Genomic DNA, 18,625 nt, shown 5'->3' with positions numbered 1-18,625 from the left:
CTGGGCGTAGTTCGCGTAGTAGAGCTACGCGTAGCTACCTGAAGTGTACTTCGCGAGCTACGCGAACTGCGTAGTGCACTGTGCAAAATGCTGTTCACACTGATTGCACAGTGCCGGATGCTTGTCCACACTGTGCAATCAGTGCAAAACGCATCTTGCACAGTGCAAGCGGTCGTTTTCGGTGCTCGTGTAGATTTTTACTCGATCGGCAGCTTTCTCAACGTGGACTGGTAGTTTCTCGTCGCGAGCATACGCGACCACTCGCAATGAGAAATCTGACCTCCCCGCGTTAAGAATCTCGCCAGGAGGTTTATTTTCCACACTCCCGATCGGCAACTTGACGTTGAGGACCACGAGCAAGCAAAAAATGACCGCTGCACTACGCTATGCTATGCCACACTATGCCTGTTTGTACTGTGCTACGTGCAATTCGCGTAGTGCGAAGTAGCGCATTCTTTGCAAACTACGCAAGCGTAGCGTAGTTCTTTACCCAGGATTAATTGCAATGGGAATTCTAAGACATGTTTAAAATGCCACTTAAGTGGGAGGCACATACAGTACTGCAGGCCCACTAGTAGCATTTAATTTACAGGCCCTGGGCCCAGGTAGGGCCATTTTGCTAGGGACTTAGAAGTAAATTAAATACGTCAATTGAGAACAAGCCAATTCATCATGTTTTAAGAGGAGAGCACAAGCACTTTAGCACTGGTTAGCAGTGATAAAGTGTGCTGAGTCCCAAGGCCAGCAAAAATGAAGTCTGTAAAAACAGGAGGTCTGAAGGCAAAAGTTAGGAGGTAACCACACCAAGGATGCCAAATTTAACACCTGCCAATTTCATGTAAATCTGTTCAGCTGTTTTTGCGTTACATCCAATCCAAAAGTCTATGGAAAATGCACTAATAGAAAAACATGTTTTGGGACCCTCCATTTATCTTTGCACCCCCTTGAACAATGGACACACAACTTTGCATCATCTGCCAATGTAGAAGCAAGATTAGGTCTGAAAAGTTTTGTGGAGATTCGTCAAATGGGTGCCAATTTATTAATGGTTACAAATCAGAAGGATTCCTATTTCTGGTAACCTTAATTATAAATAGTTACCTTCAACTTCTTCTGCATTGTCAGGTCCTCCACCATTACCAGCTGCATCTGTGCCTCCAGCACCACCGTCGACTACTTCAGCTCCACCACCACCTCCTTCCCCACTGGTGCATCTGTCCCTACATGCTCCTGGTACCATGGCGTGATTAAATCTCTTAAGACAGAATAGATAAATTGTAGAGCAGTATGGCAATACTGCCACATACTGTCTCCTGTGCCATACTGTGATTATTGTGGGAGAGAGAGATCTCACCATAAACCAGGACAGTGGCAGCTCCTCTGGTATGGCAGAGGTGTGTCACCCACTGCTATTAAGCAGTGTAGCTAAAAGAAAAAGAAGATATATTAACTGAACGTTAATATCATTTTATTTGTTCCTGCAGCCAGGGTGGGCAGGGTTGCTCTCAGAGCAGGGCAGGGGAGCAGTGGTTTGCCCACTCCTAAGTGCACATGACTGTTTGGCTGGCCTTCTTGAGCTGGCCAAACAGTCATGAGCACTTTCCCTGTTCTCCATGCAGACTGCATTACAGCCTGCGTGGAAAACATGCCCAGGCTCCCTGTTCCTGGCTGAGCATCAAACCACAATGTGATTGATCAGGGGAGCCAGGGTGTTTACCAATCACAACGCTGCATTGCGGAGTTGTGGTTCATCAGAGGAGTCTGGCTGCTTCCTGGTTCCTGAGTCCTGACGCAGAAGAACAATGTGACCATGATAAGGTGAGTTATTTTTATTTACATTCAACAAGTGTAAGGTAAGTTATATATGTGCCTTATGGTGACTTCATACTAGATGGTAAGTTTATAATTAACTACTACAGTGATATCAGCTTGTATTTAGATTGGAGTACACTGTCGTAAGAGTGGAGTGGCACAGAGTAAAGTGGAGTTTTGTGGAGTGTTGTAGAGTCGGGTATATTCCAGTAGAGTGTTATAGCGTGCAGTAGAGTGGTGTGAACTGGCATAGAGTGGAGTTGCATGCAGATGACAGTGGAGTCGCATAGAGTGGAGTGGCTTGTCATACTGTAGAGTGGAGTCGTGTGTCATAGAGTGGTGTGTCATACAGTGTGTGAGGTGCAGTGGAGGGGAGTGCCGTACAGTGGAGTGGTGTGTTGCAGAATGGAGTGGCGTGCCATGGAGAGGAGTGGCATATTGTAGAGTAGAGTGGCGTGTTGTACAGTGTCATAGAGGGAAATATATTGGAGGGGCGTATAGTTTTGCAAAGGAGCCTAGAGTGACGTAGAATGGAGTAGCTTACAGTGGAGTGGTGTGTCATGGAATGGTGGGTCATACAATGTTTTAGGGCGGAGAAGGGAAGAATGGAGTGGCGTAGAGTGTAGTGGGATGTAGAGTAGAGTGGTGCGTGGTAGACTGGAGTGGTGTGATATCAGATAGACTGGAGTGGCGTGTCATCAAGTAGACTAGAGTGGCGTCTCTTCAAATCGACTAGTGTTGTCAGAGTGTCATTCAGCCGAGTAGTGGGGCATAGATGGAGTTCCATAAAGTGGAGTAGAGAGCTGTGGAGTGGTGTGTTATACAGTGTCTTAGAGTGGAGTATTGTGGACTGGAGTAGCATGTCATAGAGTGGAGTGGTTTGTCATAGAGGAAAGTGAAGTGGCGTGTCATGGAGTGTGTGTGATAGTCGAGTGGCGTAGAATAGAGGGACATAGAGTGGAGTAGAGTGTTGTAAGGTAAAGTGGCATACAGTTTAGTGATATGTCATTGAGTAGAGTGTTCATACAGTGTCTTAGTGTACAGGGGCATAGAGTAGAGTGGCGTAGAGTGTAGAAGGATATTGTAGAGTGCAGTGTGGTTGGGTGGGGTTACAAAACAAAGGGGTAAACTCAGACACATCACTAGGACCTGGGTAAAGTACGATGTAAGAAAAAATTGCCCCAGTGGATCTAAACTTGAAAATGAAATATAAACATCAACAACACCTGTTAAGTCAATTACAAACTGTAATGTTCATGTTAAATATATAATAATAATAATAATTCTTTATTCGGAATTTCAAAAGTTAGAAATCCATAAAAGCAATGTTGATACATAATAAAACATTTATACAAAAGTTTTTTTTTTAAAGTGCAAGATAATTTCATATACAGTAATGGATTTCGCATCTGACTTAAAGAAATGTGAATTTAAGGAAATTACTTTTTTCTGTGTCTATATATGCATTTCAGAAAATTTAGAACGTGGTAGCAGGTAGTTTCAGTGTCCAAAAGCTGTAGGCACAACATGGCAGGACGACACTGCCTGAGTCCCCAAGATTTTAATAAAGTCAGTAGCCAAACTTTGCAATGTTCATGATAAAACTTGCAAAACAAGACTGTATGTAAAGTAGTTTGTACTGACTTTTCGTCACAGGGGCACAGGGGTGGGGTCGAATCCCAAACGTTTGCTATTGGGAAAGCTACCAGTCTGTGAAACAGATTTAATCTGAATCTTGTCAGAAGAAAACGGTCAAAAGTACCAATTTTGAGATTTAAATAGGGCTGAATCAAGAGAGTGGATTGAACTATTACTGCATGTTGAACGGACGGCTTGCCTACTTCAGATTGTAGTCTCAAGTTTTCCAAATGTCCCAGGGCTATTGTTTTTAATTGTTTTTTCGAGAGTTCACTGATTTTTTCAGGAGTTGAATAGTATTGCTCTGCCCCGAGGTCAATAAAAAAGTTCCTGATGTAGGCTAGCCATTTTATTTTTAGGGCATGGTCTAGTGTCATAGCATCTGCCACTATCATCTTGGTAAGAGCGTTTTTTTCCGAGGTCCAGATGTGGCGCCATAAAAGTAGTGGTTGTATTTTTGCCAGGTCCTCAATGTATGGAACGCCTAGTTCAACATGGCATGCGTAGGTTGAGGATCGTTTTGGGGCCATCAGAAGGAACCTTAGGAAATTGTTTTCTGCAATTTGCAAGGAAGAGACATCCATATGATCCCATACACTAGCTCCATATAGTGCTGTTGATTGGCATTTGGCTCTGTAGATGGCTAGCAGTTCCACGGGCGGTCGTTTTCCCAAATTTTGTGAAAAAGACACCAAAGCCGCTAACGCTCGCTTAAAGCAATGTTTCCTCGCTTCCACTGCCATTTTCCAGGACAGTTCGTCGTCTATTGTGATGCCCAAGTAGCAGTATTCAGTTGCAAAGTCTATTTTTTGATTATTGAGGGTAATGTTTTTCAGATGTTTTCTCCCACCTTCTTGTTCTGTGGATTGTTTTTGGAAGATTTTTGAGAAATGTAATACCCATTCTGATTCGTCTATAGCAACTTCGATTTTTGGATTTGTATCGTCAGCCAAAAAAGGAGCTCTTACTACTCTCCAGAAAGCCTGGCTATTTTTTTCCTGAGCACTAGCGTGGAGTTCATCCCATAAGGCTTGCTTTAGCTCCGCCTTTCTCTTTTTTCTAACGGTAAGGTATTCCTTTCTTAGAGCGGATATGGTATGGGGATCCCTTTTGTCTTTGTTTAGTGCTACTTTGAGTTTTGAGTGGGCCTGGGTGCATTCTTAATTAAACCATCCTTTTATTCGGTGTGGGCCAGCTTTATGTTTTGCTGTGAGTAGGGACTTGATTTTTTCCATAATTTGAGCGAAGTTGCTAAGGAGTTCCTCATCTTCTATCAGTGTATCTAAACATTTCTTGATTTGAGGGTATGCCGATTTTATCAATTCTTTGGTGAGTTCCCCTGGGTTTATCTTCCCCCACTTTATTGTGTACCCATTTAGTTGGCCCAGGTTTATGTTATCCTGGGTCAGTGCACTAGCTATCGTCACAGGTAGGGATTGTTGGTAGTTTAGAAGCATTTCCATTTTAAGGATAGAATGGTCACTTAAGGTGTTGGGCAAGACTTCAAAACGGTTAACTCTAGCTTGTAGGCTAGCCGATATTATAATATAGTCAACCGTTGTACTAAAGCCTCTTCCTATGTAAGTCAGTTCTAGTGAATTGGTTCTATCATCTGGAGTATTTACTATTTGGAGGTCCAGGTCTGATAGAAAATCGTTCATTATTCCGCCCATATTATTGTGATAAAAATGGATAAGGGGATTACCTTCCTCTGTCACCATACCTGGACATTTTTGCTCTGGTTGGGTACAATGATGTGGGTTGAAATCCCCTGCCCTTATTATAGATAGTGCGCCCTTTGCTCCTTGTTTCTGCCTAAGGGTGGTTAATTTCTTATGCAAGTGGGCCAAAACTCTCTGGAGCTGTGATTCCTCGAGATTATTATAGAAATTGATGAGGACGACAGACTCATTTTTGGGAAGGGAGAGACAAATGATCTGGAAATTAGAATCCAGTTCAATGATGTTTATTTTTATGTTTTGGATGGTGTTTGCTTTGTAGATGTTTAGTCCTCCCTTTGGCCTACCCTTTTGTCCCACCAGCGCAGGAGAAAAGTATGTCTTATACCCCAGCAGGTGGAGTTCTGTTGGCGACCATGTCTCCTGTAGGCAGACTATTTTGTGTCTGTGTACATGGTGCATGATACTCCCGTCCTCAACTTTTGGCCGTAATCCCGCGATGTTCCAAGATCATGGCCAAAGATGGAGATTCATTTTTGGGACTGTTATCAATTTGTGAGTTACTGAGAGTGACAGGGTCATCAGGGATTAAAGGGTTATCTGGGTTTGAGGGGTTGTCTGGGATTTTGGAGGCCTGTTCTTCTGGCTGTGGTGGTCAGTCGACACACTCTAAGCCACTATACATGTTCGTTAGTGGTAATCCATTCCAGCCCTCCCAACGTGGAGGTTCTCTATAATTTCTCCACTGTTCTTGCCCTCTCCATTCTTCCCTTTCTCTTCCTCGATGACGAGGGCCCACTGTGTACCAGGGTCCATCAGTTTGCGAGGGACCATCCGGAAATCTGGGTGGATAAAAGAAAGAGAGACGCTTTATTCCTATTCCCCCATTTAAATGTAAGTCCTCCCCTGAGCAGATGTATTCCACTATTCTAGGGTCCTCAAAAGTGATTAGGATGCAGTCCCCCTGTAATGTTTTTTTACCATGACCAACCCAGGGGGCTCTTCTAACCATTAGAATTCTAGTGGAGCAGTAGGCGGGTGGTGGTCGATTACTAAGCCAGTGTTGTATCTTGTTTTTTAAGGACCAATTTGGTTCGTATTTTTGGTCCGTCAGCTCTGGAACACCGGTCAGTATAGCAACAAAAGGGCTCGCTTCTGGTGGAAGCGTTACTGGTCGTGTATCGCCCTGTTGTTGTCTTTCTCTTTCTCGATATATTTGCGGTTGTTTGGTTTGGGGTTGTTTGTTTTTCGTAGCTGTGGAAGTGGTGTTACAGGGGGTACTATTTTTTCCAGGTAAGATATTTGAGGGTAGAGTATCTGCTGCTTTTTTCTTAGACGTTATCGTGGCTGTGGGCTTTGATGCTACAGTGGGTACAGGGGTCGAGCTTTTAGCTTGAGCCACGGGGATTGAATTTGTCGGCTTTGCTGCCCCGGGTTTTTGTGCTTTTTGTGGCTCTTGTGTACGGTTTGGGTTATGATTAGCTTTCATCAGAGCTGAAAGTTCGACTATAGCTTTTTCCAAATTTATCAGTGTATCTTGTATAGGTGTAAGGGACTTCTGTAGGAGGTTTCCAATTTTTACTAGTAAGTCTACATTGTAATTTTGGTCAATTTCATTTGTTGGGGAGTCCTCAGATGCTATCGCTAGATTCGTGGGAAGTGAAGCGTCATGTATGTGATGCATCATCGCGGTGTGCATACTCTGATTTTCCAGCAGGGGGGGACTAGATGTATTTCCTATTGCTTCTGTTGTGGTTGGAGTTTGTTTACTCATTGGTGCTTTGTTTGTCGCTGTGTGATTCTTCTCCTTCTTTATTGCTCCCTCCGTCCTCCCTCTTGCCTGTCTTACCTCTTCGGGGGTGGGGTGTGGGACTAGGTCTGGGGTTTTTTCTAGGTCAAAATCGGTTGTTAATTGAGATTCTGAAAGTTGTGATAGTTGTGATACCGATAGGTCAACTATATTTGGGAGGCTCTGTCTCTTGTTGGTCCCACCCTCGCTCAGTCTTTGGTCCTTGCTGAGGACCGGTGTTCTGGCGGTTGCCAGGTGACCCATGGAGGATCGTCGGGCCTCTAAGAGGTCTTGGGACACTCTCCGTTCTATGAGTGAGATACTTTGATCTATGAAGGTATTAGCCTTTGTTATGAAACTGTCTATCGGGCCAGTTAGTTGTCCTTTTTTTGCCGCAGTCTTACTTCTGGATCCCCTTGGAGACATGTTTATGCAAAAGGGGATGTTGTGTGGTATGTTTTTAAGCTAGGAGTTAGGGGGGTGGCCCAGCCCAGCTCTATCCGGCCTCTAACGGCTTAAAACAGCCCGCTCTTTGCCCCGGGCTACGACCCGCGCACGTCCCGCGATGCGCGTTGCTGGGCTTACTTAAGTTGGATTTGGCAGAGAGGGGGCGTGGCACTGGAAGGGGGCGCGGCTCAGGCGGGAAGAGGACCCAGCTGTTGGTGGTGAATGCTGGTCCTCGCAGTCCCGGGGGCCGCGCCTCACCTCCTCTGCGGCCAGGCAGTTGTTCTTCTCCTCACTCTCGGGTCAGTGGCAGATGAACTGGCTGGAATGCTACTCCTGTAGCAACGAGCAGCGGTCAGTGAAAGGGAAGTCCTCAATGCGAGCGGCTCCCGCGAAGCGGGGGCCGCGAGAGGTTATCAACAGACCAGGTGGGGGCGTGGCACTGGAAGGGGGCGCGGCTCAGGCGGGAAGAGGACCCAGCTGTTGGTGGTGAATGCTGGTCCTCGCAGTCCCGGGGGCCGCGCCTCACTTCCTCTGCGGCCAGGCAGTTGTTCTTCTCCTCACTCTCGGGTCAGTGGCAGATGAACTGGCTGGAATGCTACTCCTGTAGCGACGAGCAGCGGCCAGTGAAAGGGAAGTCCTCAATGCGAGCGGCTCCCGCGAAGCGGGGGCCGCGAGAGGTTATCAACAGACCAGGTGGGGGCGTGGCACTAGAAGGGGGTGCGGCTCAGGCGGGAAGAGGACCCAGCTGTTGGTGGTGAATGCTGATCCTCGCAGTCCCGGGGGCCGCGCCTCACCTCCTCTGCAGCCAGGCAGTTGTTCTTCTCCTCACTCTCGGGTCAGTGGCAGATGAACTGGCTGGAATGCTACTCCTGTAGCGACGAGCAGCGGTCAGTGAAAGGGAAGTCCTCAATGCGAGCGGCTCCCGCGAAGCGGGGGGCGCGAGAGGTTATCAACAGACCAGGTGGGGGCGTGGCACTGGAAGGGGGCGCGGCTCAGGCGGGAAGAGGACCCAGCTGTTGGTGGTGAATGCTGGTCCTCGCAGTCCTGGGGGCCGCGCCTCACCTCCTCTGCGGCCAGGCAGTTGTCCTTCTCCTCACTCTCGGGTCAGTGGCAGATGAACTGGCTGGAATGCTACTCCTGTAGCAACGCGCAGCGGTCAGTGAAAGGAAAGTCCTCAATGCGAGCGGCTCCCGCGAAGCGGGGGCCGCAAGCGGTTATCAACAGACCAGGTGGGGGCGTGGCACTGGAAGGGGGCACGGCTCAGCGGGAAGAGGACCCAGCTGTTGGTGGTGAATGCTGGTCCTCGCAGTCCCGGGGGCCGCGCCTCACCTCCTCTGCGGCCAGGCAGTTGTTCTTCTCCTCACTCTCGGGTCAGTGGCAGATGAACTGGCTGGAATGGTACTCCTGTAGCGACGAGCAGCGGACAGTGAAAGGGAAGTCCTCAATGCAAGCGGCACCCCAGCATGTTAAATATATTTATTCATTTGAACATGGATTCTCATGTTCAAAAACATAACATTTGTTGAATGCAATTATGAAGCGGTGCCCCAGAGTGGGGGGAGGACAAAGTACAGCAATGTGCAAATGTGAAGGTAAGTGAGAGAGGGAGGGCAGTGAACAATATATACAGAAAACAACGAACTGAGGGGCTCATTATGATCGTGGACGGACTTGAGTCCGTCCGCGACTATAGAGGAGGAGGGAACCACCGCATGGCCTGCAGAGGTCCCTCCTGTCAAATTAGGATGTGAACGCCACCCTGGCGGTCACATCCTCTATGTTTACCATTGCTGCGGGTGCGGCTTTAAGCTGCACCCGCCGCAATGGTAAAAACGCATACATTGCATTTGTATGCAGAAAGCGGCAGGCAAGGTGCGGTGCCTGCCGATTTCTGCATACAAATGCAGGGGGGTACCATTGGTACCCCCCATGTGCAGCCCCCACCCCCCCTCACCCAGGGGGCCCGCAACGGACCCCCGCAGTGAAGTTACACATGCTTTTCCACAGTGGAAAGGCATCTCTTTTACACCATCCTAATGTGGCTGGCGGTGTCTGATAGACACCGCCAGCCATGTTACAGCTTTTCCGCCGCGGCGGAAAAGCGGCAGACTGAAACCAGGACCCACCAGCCATCCTAATTTGGCGGTGGGTCTTTGGTGGGTCCGCAGAGGATTTTCCGCATCCTCCGGGCCGGCTGTGGCTTCCGCCGGCCCGGAGGATGCGGAAAATCCTCTATCATAATCAGCCCCAAAGTGTTCGCATCGGGTAAAGTTTCGGACACAAGTTACGCTTGGATCTCAGTCATAAACTCCATGATCTACGTCAAAGAGGAAGGCAGGGGAATGCTTTTGGATGCCTCACTCCCAAAGCACTAGGCATAGTCACGTTTGCTTTCAGAGTCCATCAAGAAGGCGCGACATACCTCTTAGCCGAGTTCCCAAAGGTATTTGAAGGCAAAGGAGTTTGAAGGGATTGTTTGAAGGGAATGGAGATAAAATTACACATTGATCAGTCAGTACAGCTTGTAGCCATGTGACACAAGTGGATCACTTTTCACCTGAGGCCCCAGGTAGAGGAAGAACTGGAAAAGCTAGAATCTGCAGGAATCATAGAAAAAGTATCCAGGCCCACCCCTTGGGTGTCACCTATAGTGGTGACTCGGAAGACAAAGCAACCAGGCAAAGTAAGCATATGTGTGGATATGAGACACTCCAATGTGGCAATAAAAAGAGAACGACCGTCACAGCGACATTTGATGATCTGATGGGAGAGCTAAGTGGCACCTGCTGGTTCTCCAAAGTAAATCTATGATACAGCTATCATCAGCTGACACTGGCCAAAGAGTCACACTACACTGCAACCTTTTCCACCCATTTAGGCCTGTGGTGTTACCACAGATTGAATTTAGACATTTCAAGCGCCGCTGAGGGGTTTCAAAACACTATACAGGAGCTCCAGATAGGCGTGCCTGGAGTAGTAATTGTCAGTGATGACATCCTAATATATACCAAATCTATAGTGGAATGGAACACGGAGGCGCGGAGATACTCCTTCGGGAGGTGATCCTAGCGCGTTATAAACCCGCAAATAAATAAATAAACACCAGGCTGCGGAGTGTACTTCAGCCAATAGGAGACGCTGGCCCCCTGGCGTAACCCTTCACAGAAGCTAGGCTGAATTCCTTAAACAGCGACTAAACTTCTTTGGATATACCTTTTGACCAATTAAGTGACTCCCAACCCTGACAAGGGACAATATATCATGGAGGCTGCTCCGCCATCCACAGTATGAGAAGTCCAGAGTTTCTTGGGAATGGTCAAGTATTGTGGCTGATTTATGAAAGACCTTACTACCTTAACGCAACTCCTCCGAGAACTCACCAAGTCAGAGGTCCTGTGGAGCTGGGGTGAAGCACAAGAGCATGCCTTCCAAACCACAAAGGAGGGCCTTTCAGCGACACCACACTGGTGTACTTTGACCCCCGGAAGGACACCACCATTGCTGTGGGCGCTGGCCCAAAGGGATTGGGAGCTGTGTTGATGCAACGGTCTTAGGGCAGAGCGTGAAGCCCTGGGGCATTTGAGAGTAGATCACTTACTGAAGCCAAGCAACACTACTCGCAGATTGAAAAAGAGGTCATTATAATATACTGGGGGTTGCTCTAATTTACACCTATATGTCTATGGTGAGCATTTTGTGGTCACAACTGACCATAAGCCTATCATCCGCCTGTTCAGGAGAATGGCATTGAAACTTCCACAGAGAATAGAGAAATGGATGCTGCAGCTGAAGGATTTCACCTATCAAATTGAATATTGCCCTGGAGCAACCAATCTGGCTGATTACTTGTCAACACACCTACGGGCTGGCAACCCCACAGATGGAGCTGAAGAGACGTATGAATGCATGAGGTATGTCACGGACAGATCTTTACCACTTTCAGTCTTGGTGCACACAATATGCCAGCCCACTGTTCAAGATGAGTGCCATCAACAACCCCTGAAGGCGGTTAGAAGCAGACATTGGAATCAATTCAAGGCCAACTGGTCTCGGAGTACTTCTGAAGTGCAACACACCCATGGGAGTCTCTGCAATGTCTGTCACAAACTGGTAGCTAAGCTGACCCAGATGGTTGTCTAATATGAGGGCATTGCCATGTTATTCCTTCCAGTCTCACAAATCAGGTTGTGCAACTCACCCATGCGCTTCACCAGGGCATGGTCAAAGACCAAGAGCTGACTATGCACAAAAGTATGGTTCCCACTCCTGGATGAGCTCGTTAAGACCCTGGGTCGATCCTGCTTGGGGCTCCAAGCCACCAGACAACCTAATGCTCCAGCTCCTGTGATGACTGAGAGGGTGGCCGACGGCCTTGGGTGTGCACCAGAGTAGATTTCGGTTGTCTTCCAGATGGGATATATGTCATGGTCCTCATTGATGACTACTCCAAGTACCCCGAAGTAGAAATCATTGCTACCCAAGGAGAGTATGATGTTCTGCCCAAGCTGGAGAAGGCTATGGCCACTCATGGCCTGCTGCGAGAATTGAGGACTGACAACGGTCCCCAATTTCATGGCGAGGTAGTAGCTGCACACCTGAAAGCTCTAATCATCACTCACAAAAAAGTGCCCCCTCTGGTGCAAGCCAACAGGTAGTAGAGCTTTTAATGAGGACACTGAATAAAGTTATTTAGATTGTTCATGCGAATCAGCAGCCTTGCGAGTGGGACATTTATTTATTCTTCCGTGAATACTGTCAAACGCCTCATTCCACCACCGGCCACACCTCAAGACATCTGGTCATGAGACGAGTGGTCCAGGACTTCATTCCCTACCAAAACTGGACTCCCAATTCTATTGATGATCAAAGAGTTTTGTCCAGGAGATGACTATTCAATGCCAGCACCAAAGAGCGAGACAATCTTCCCTTAAGATTGGGGACTTGATTCTAGTGAAGGACCTATTCCCAGGAAGTAAGTTCAAATTGCCTTTTGAGCATCACTGGTGGACTATAGTCAATATCTACGGCACTGAAGTGGCAGCTCATCGAGGACACCTCCCGGAATATGTTCCATTTGAAGAAATTCTACCCATAAGCTAATGGTGACCCCGGGGTCCCCGAGGATGCCAGTGAACCGGGTGATGATAAAGAGGCATTGGTGGGTGATTGTCCGGTAAGTGGTTATCTTGAGCCAGTGGACAGAGATGGTGCGGTCAGCGGCAATTCAAGTACTCCTCTTGGTGATGGCGAGTGAGACACTCCAGAAGTGGTGGTAGGTCGAGACACTCACATGAGGTAAGGGTTGTGAAAGAATCTAGTGCCATCCTGTCGGTTGCGAGACGATGTGGCATGATGCCAGTCGTAGAGTTAAGGTAACCCTATAATTTTCCATGCTGTTGTAACTTTGATCTGACGCCCGTTCCTACTGTAAGTAACTGGTGAACTGATTATCTCATCTACGATTTCTGAAGTCATGTAATATAAGTTGTTCTATGTTTGATTATTGTTAAAATAAAGTGAGAATGTAATGTTGTACCAGTGACACAACTAGTACTTGTCACTGTGGACCCTGACCTATTTGTGGAGGGGTGTTATTGATTTGTTCCCCACACCACGGGGTGCATTTTGGTGCAGTCCTGTACCACGTGGTACAAGGTTTATAAAAGGTATGGCTGAGCAGGCGGGGTCAGAGAGACAACGTCCAGTGCAACATCGCCAATGTCACCTACGTTTCCGAATCCTGTTATTTGCGTCCCACCACATGTGATTATAATTACTGCATGCCTTCCTCCAATGGCAGTGCTGGTGCCACAGATGTGCGCCGACACAACACACCCTTACACTGGGTAATTATAAGCCCTGCTTTTTTAATTTAAAATACAAAAGTGTGGCATGAAGTGCTTGATAAGAACACGACTACTATTATAACTCTTATAGAAACTAGCTTTGTTTGCTGAAATTGTTAGTTTAGTCAAATGTATGAGATGTAAGCACTTGACTGCAGTAACTGGGGAAAAAGCGTGAACTTCAGGCTTAGAAATGTTGGTCTCAAGCTGCAGAGTGGGAGATCCCAGACCTTCCCCAAGACCAGACTAGGAGCACAGTGGCCTGTAAGACCCAAGGCTATGGCTGTAGGTGAAAACTGCGATATGGTGGAGTAGAGCATAAAGATAGATCCGGGGTAAAGAATCCAGTGGCTGTGAGCAGCAGAGGGAATAACCTGTGAAGGGACGAGGCACAGCTTGAAGGCTACTTGTAGGCCTAATACTGAAAATACCTGCCATGGAAAGGCATGTTGGGAATCAGTCTTGATGGGTTGAATTTTGACCCATTCTAAAAACAGCCACATTATTGTATGCTAGTATCGCAACAGGGCAGTGGGCTTCTTTGATGAACAACTCATTCCTCCAGGCAACTGGCATGTTTAGGAAACATGCTTAGCCCTCACCCACTCCAATAAGTACCTGAAACCCAAGCAACAACCCTAAACAGTTCGCCATTAACTATATAGGAAGAGCAGGCTTAGCATCCTAGCTGCTCAACCTATCACTGTGCACGGTGCAGTGTCGTACGCAAGCTCTGTGACTATTGGCTCGATTGTCCACACATGTCTGTTGCAAATTGCTTAACTACTCTGGGCCCGGTTCACAAAGGTAAACTGAAATGAAAGTCTAACTTTATGACATTTGGTATTCACAAAGGGCATTTAGGAGCAGTAAAGTTAGACTTGTCTCAGTTTTGGTCTCAGTTAAACTTAAGATCAAAACTTAAGTTTACCTAAGACAAAAGTCTAACTTTACTACTCGTACATGCCCTTTGTGAAGACTGAAAGTCGTAAAGTTAGACTTTTGTCTCAGTTTACCTTTGTGAGTCGGACCCATTGTCTCTTAGCATGTGCGTTCTCTGCGAGTACATTGCAAGTTATCTGAGTGCTCTGCCTGTCGGAACAACTTTTCTGTGCAGTGCAGAGGCCCTCTAAGAAATGGAAGAGCTGGAAGGGAAAATATTGTTGCTAACGTTTTGCTTCTTTTTTAGGATGGAAAAGCAAAGACAGTGTCCCCAAACTAGTTCGTGATTATTTGGCAAAGAAGTTCAACTTCGACGGTCTGGTGAGCCACGTACTTCCACTTAAGAAAATCAATGAAGGATTTGACCTGCTGAACAAAGGGGAAAGGTGAGCATGTCTTCCGTTAGTTGTCTTGGTGTAGCTTAAGCTTTTCTACTATAGACTCCTACGTCACTTGTGCACCTTTCATTGTATCAAATTCTGACTTTTCAGACAAAATCAACGCATGGAGTGTGATTCAAAGCCATTTTTGCATACATAAATCACTTTTAGTTCCTTACAAGAATTTTAAGGCCATCCTCGAACGTTAATGGCAGAATCAAGAGATGGGGAAATTTCTATACCCACAGATAGGTCTCACAACTATGGGATAGGGGCAGAAAGACAGGTAGACCTAGGTTTTACACAAAGAGATGGCTTTTCAGGTCTGTAGGGTTTACCGGACCCAATATCTGGACACACACTTGTGGCAAAGAAGCATTCGCAACGCCGATAGGTCTCGTCCAGTGAAGGGGCAGTAATTAGGTTTGATCAATTTGTATTTGGTCCATGTGCCACATAAAGAAAAGGAAAGAATTCAGGAAGTGACGCCTCATATGTGCTGCCAAATTAGAAGGCAGCAAAGGAGAGTGATAATGATGTCAACGAGTGGTAAGTAATGGTCGGGCTTTATCCCTCCCCCTTTTTCTTTTTTGACACAGTAGGTCGCCAAGTGACAACACATGCGTGCATCCTCGACTTAAAAAGGCCTCCAAAACTTTGCACTGCAAATATACACAAGGCTAAAACAGCAGGAAAAGCAGGAATCTGCAGCAGATACATAAGAGCTCTTTGTCTCTTTGTGAAGGATGGGCACTTTGAAGAAGCATAAGCCCGTTCTCGCTTCATCGATGCCCAACCATATCAGATGCTTTGCACCTAAAAACGACTTGCGCTCACAAAAGCAGCACTCCAGAGTGGACTTCGCCAATTTGGTGGGCTGCTTTTTCATGATAAGAAGTCAGAATGCTAATACTGTCAATAAAATTATTAGATATTTTTATTCCATGGATAATACAGTCAGGAGAGTGAACCCCTTTGCTTTGTGAAAAAGAGAAACAGAACATATTTGTCTCTGGTTATTTGTTGAAATATATGGATTAACTTTTGATATTGTTAGCCTTGGCATCCTTGGCGTGGTTTTCTCCTGATTTGCCTCTACCTGCTGTATTTTTTCGCTGTGTGGTGGATTTCGTTTTTGCTGGCTTAGATGCTTTGAACACTTTGCCACTGCTGATCAGTGTCAAAGAGCAAGTGCCCCCTGTGTAAACTGTAATTATGATTGTTTATCCATGATTGTCATATTTGATTTACTGGTAAGTCCCTAGTAAAGTACACTGAGTGTGCCTAGGGCCTGTGAATCAAATGCTCCTGGTAGCCGTTGCGCACTGTTTGTGCCACTCATATGAGTAGCCCTGTAAATATGTATCAGACCTACCACTGTAGTGTTTGCGCACACAGTTTTAAACTGCGATGTCAGCCTGGCAAGTGCACCCTCTTGCCAGGCCCGAAACTTCCCTTTCATTACATATAAAACATCCCTCGGGTAGGCCCAAGGTACCCCATGGGAAGGGTACAGTGTATGTGAAAGGTAGGACATGTACTGGTGTGTGTGACATGTCCTGATAGTGAAATACTGTGCCATTTCATTCATTTTTCACTATTGAAAGGCTGCCTGTTCCATAGGGGTTAGAAAAGGAATTTCTGGTTGGCTTGAGCAAGCTCCTAAGCCAGGCAGAAACCACCACTCTGGTCAGGGCAAGGGAGTTACACGCTGAAGATAACCCCTGCTCACCCCCTTGGTAGCTTGGCAGAGCAGTCCGGCTTATCCCAGAGGCAATGTGTTAAGCGCTTGCGCAACAGACACACACAGCAGTGACACACTAGACACACCACAAAAGAAACTCCACACAAGGTTATATGAAAAAAGCCTTTGTATTACTCATAAAAAACATTAGAGCATAAACACACATATACGCTGTGCCACCTGGCACTAGGTATCACTTTACAGGAGTTTATATACATAATCGGGCCACTGTCATCACCATTAGAACAGGTAAGTATATAAAACAACCAGTAACTACTAGTAAAGGCACTTAGCATAAACACATTGTGCATAAACCATATTCAACAATGCCTTATTCCCAAACACATTTTACGCTTATTATCCACTATCAGTAACCTGAAGGATATTAGTACGAACGACCTAGAATCTGTGGAGTTTGCTCACCATAACTACCTGTCAGACCATGAGGTCACTAAAACAACATGGGCCACGCAGTAAACAGCCAAAATAATTATGGAGATGGAACCGTGCTTTCAAGCATGGGGGATACGCCTAAAAAGACAAGGAAAAATAGGGTATCCAGAACCACTAAGTCAGGCACATAAAGAGAGAGATGATTGCAGCTTCCAAAACAAACGAAAAATAGTTAAAACGTAAAGTGTCCTGAAGGGGGCCCGAAGTTCTTCAATCTCACAGATGGACACCAACTCATTGAGCCCAAGGCAAGCTCAAGGATCTTTTGGTCAAAATGTCTGGAATTGGATAGCAAGGACCATTAATACAAGGGCCTTGAAGACATGACAAAACACGCAACGAAATACCGCAGCAAAACATCAACTAAGAAGATGTGCTTGGAACATAAATGGTTTAGGGGACAAAGCTGACGACACTCAGCTTCTACTTTACCTCCAAAAATTCGACATAATTGCCCTTCAAGAGACCTGGTCAGACCAACCTCATCAAATACATGGCTTCAAAGCATAACATCTACCAGCTATAAGAAATGCTAAATATGGCCACTTAAAAGGAGGCCAAACAATTTACATTTCAATCAAGAGTATCAATATAATAAAGAACAAAGACGCTAAAAAGTTAGGCAACAACAGCATAAAAACAATAGAGCTGGACTTAGGGGGAAAAGACCAAAACCAAAAGCTAATCATGCTAAATGTATACTTACATCCTCGAGAGAAAAAAGCTGGGATGAAACTACTGATAGCAGAAGTGACAAGAATACTGTCAGAAGAGTCAACATCTAACCTAATAATAACTGGTGTACTTCAACATGTACCTTGGAGGGCCCCAGACAAGGAACGCACTGCTAGAAGAGCAGTTTTTGGCATGGGGTACACCACAACAGGAGGCAAGCAAATGGGGCAACCAAAACAGGATGGCAAGGGATAGCCTAAAGAATTTAGAACATCTTAATCTGGTAGTTCTAAACGGCCGCTTCACAAACGATAGCCCCCCGGCAGCCACTTTTCATAATCTGAATGCAAGTTCAACCATAGACTTTACATTTTCATCTCTACAACTTTTCGGAAAAGTCTTGGATTTCCGAATAGGATCAATGTCAGCGAGCGACCACTTACCGCAAGAGATCACCCTTAACATTTACGGGGTAGTGGTAACCTTGCCAGCAGTAAACTTGGGAGTTTCACTTTCGGTCACACATAAAAGAATAAAATGTAATACGCACAATTTGGAAGGCTTTGAGAAGGAAGCGAAAAAACGGTGGGAAAAAAGCACCGCGACTCAGATACACAACTTAAGCCGATGGGAGCTATTCACCAGCAGCCTTGGGACTGCGCATACAAGGGAAACAAAGTTCCACACACTAACGGAAGCCCAAAACCAATGGAAGCCCCATAAAGTGTCCTCATACCATGGAAGGTCACGACAAGTTAATAAAACAAAACACCAATCTAAAGTACCTTAAGAGAAATATCAACACACTATTAAGACCATTACTTTGAGAAGGACCGGACAACGCCGTTCAAAAGGAACTGCAAAAACTTAAAACCACCAAAAAGAAACTAATTTGGCACTTTAAAAGGGAAGCAGAGGAAGAGCTATGGGCTAAGTTGCTCCACGATTCTAAAGTAAATAACACCAGTGGAAGATTCTGGATAATGGTGAACAACTTGCAGATCCCAAGAAGACCCAGCATCAATTCTCACCTTACTGAATAAGCTTGGTCCGATTACCGTTTGCTCCACTTTAACACGGCTCCAAAGAACACCATAACAAGGCTACTAGAATCCGACAGAAAACCCCTAGATTGTTCCCTATCAGCGGAGACAACAACAGTTTTCTTCACAGGAAAACAAATAATAAGTAGGATAGCGAAAGGAAAGACAGAGGGGGCG

The 18,625-nt window shown here is 46.1% G+C and overlaps 1 protein-coding gene across 1 annotated transcript in view; it reads left to right on the top strand.

Annotated features, from left to right (window-relative positions):
* Nucleotides 1-18,625, top strand: part of LOC147728081 (alcohol dehydrogenase 1-like) — a 166,187-nt gene that overhangs the window by 131,781 nt on the left and 15,781 nt on the right. Inside the window, exon 8 of the mRNA XM_086963728.1 lies at nt 14,401-14,539. Coding sequence (XP_086819854.1) covers nt 14,401-14,539 — 139 coding nt within the window. The remainder of the gene's footprint in view (nt 1-14,400; nt 14,540-18,625) is intronic.

Source organism: Lissotriton vulgaris, chromosome 3_1 (assembly GCF_964263255.1).
Source record: "Lissotriton vulgaris chromosome 3_1, aLisVul1.2, whole genome shotgun sequence".
NCBI classification, from domain to species: Eukaryota; Metazoa; Chordata; class Amphibia; order Caudata; family Salamandridae; genus Lissotriton; species Lissotriton vulgaris.
The sequence above is the reverse complement of the archived record's forward strand: the minus strand, read 5'-3'. Positions and strand labels throughout refer to the sequence as shown.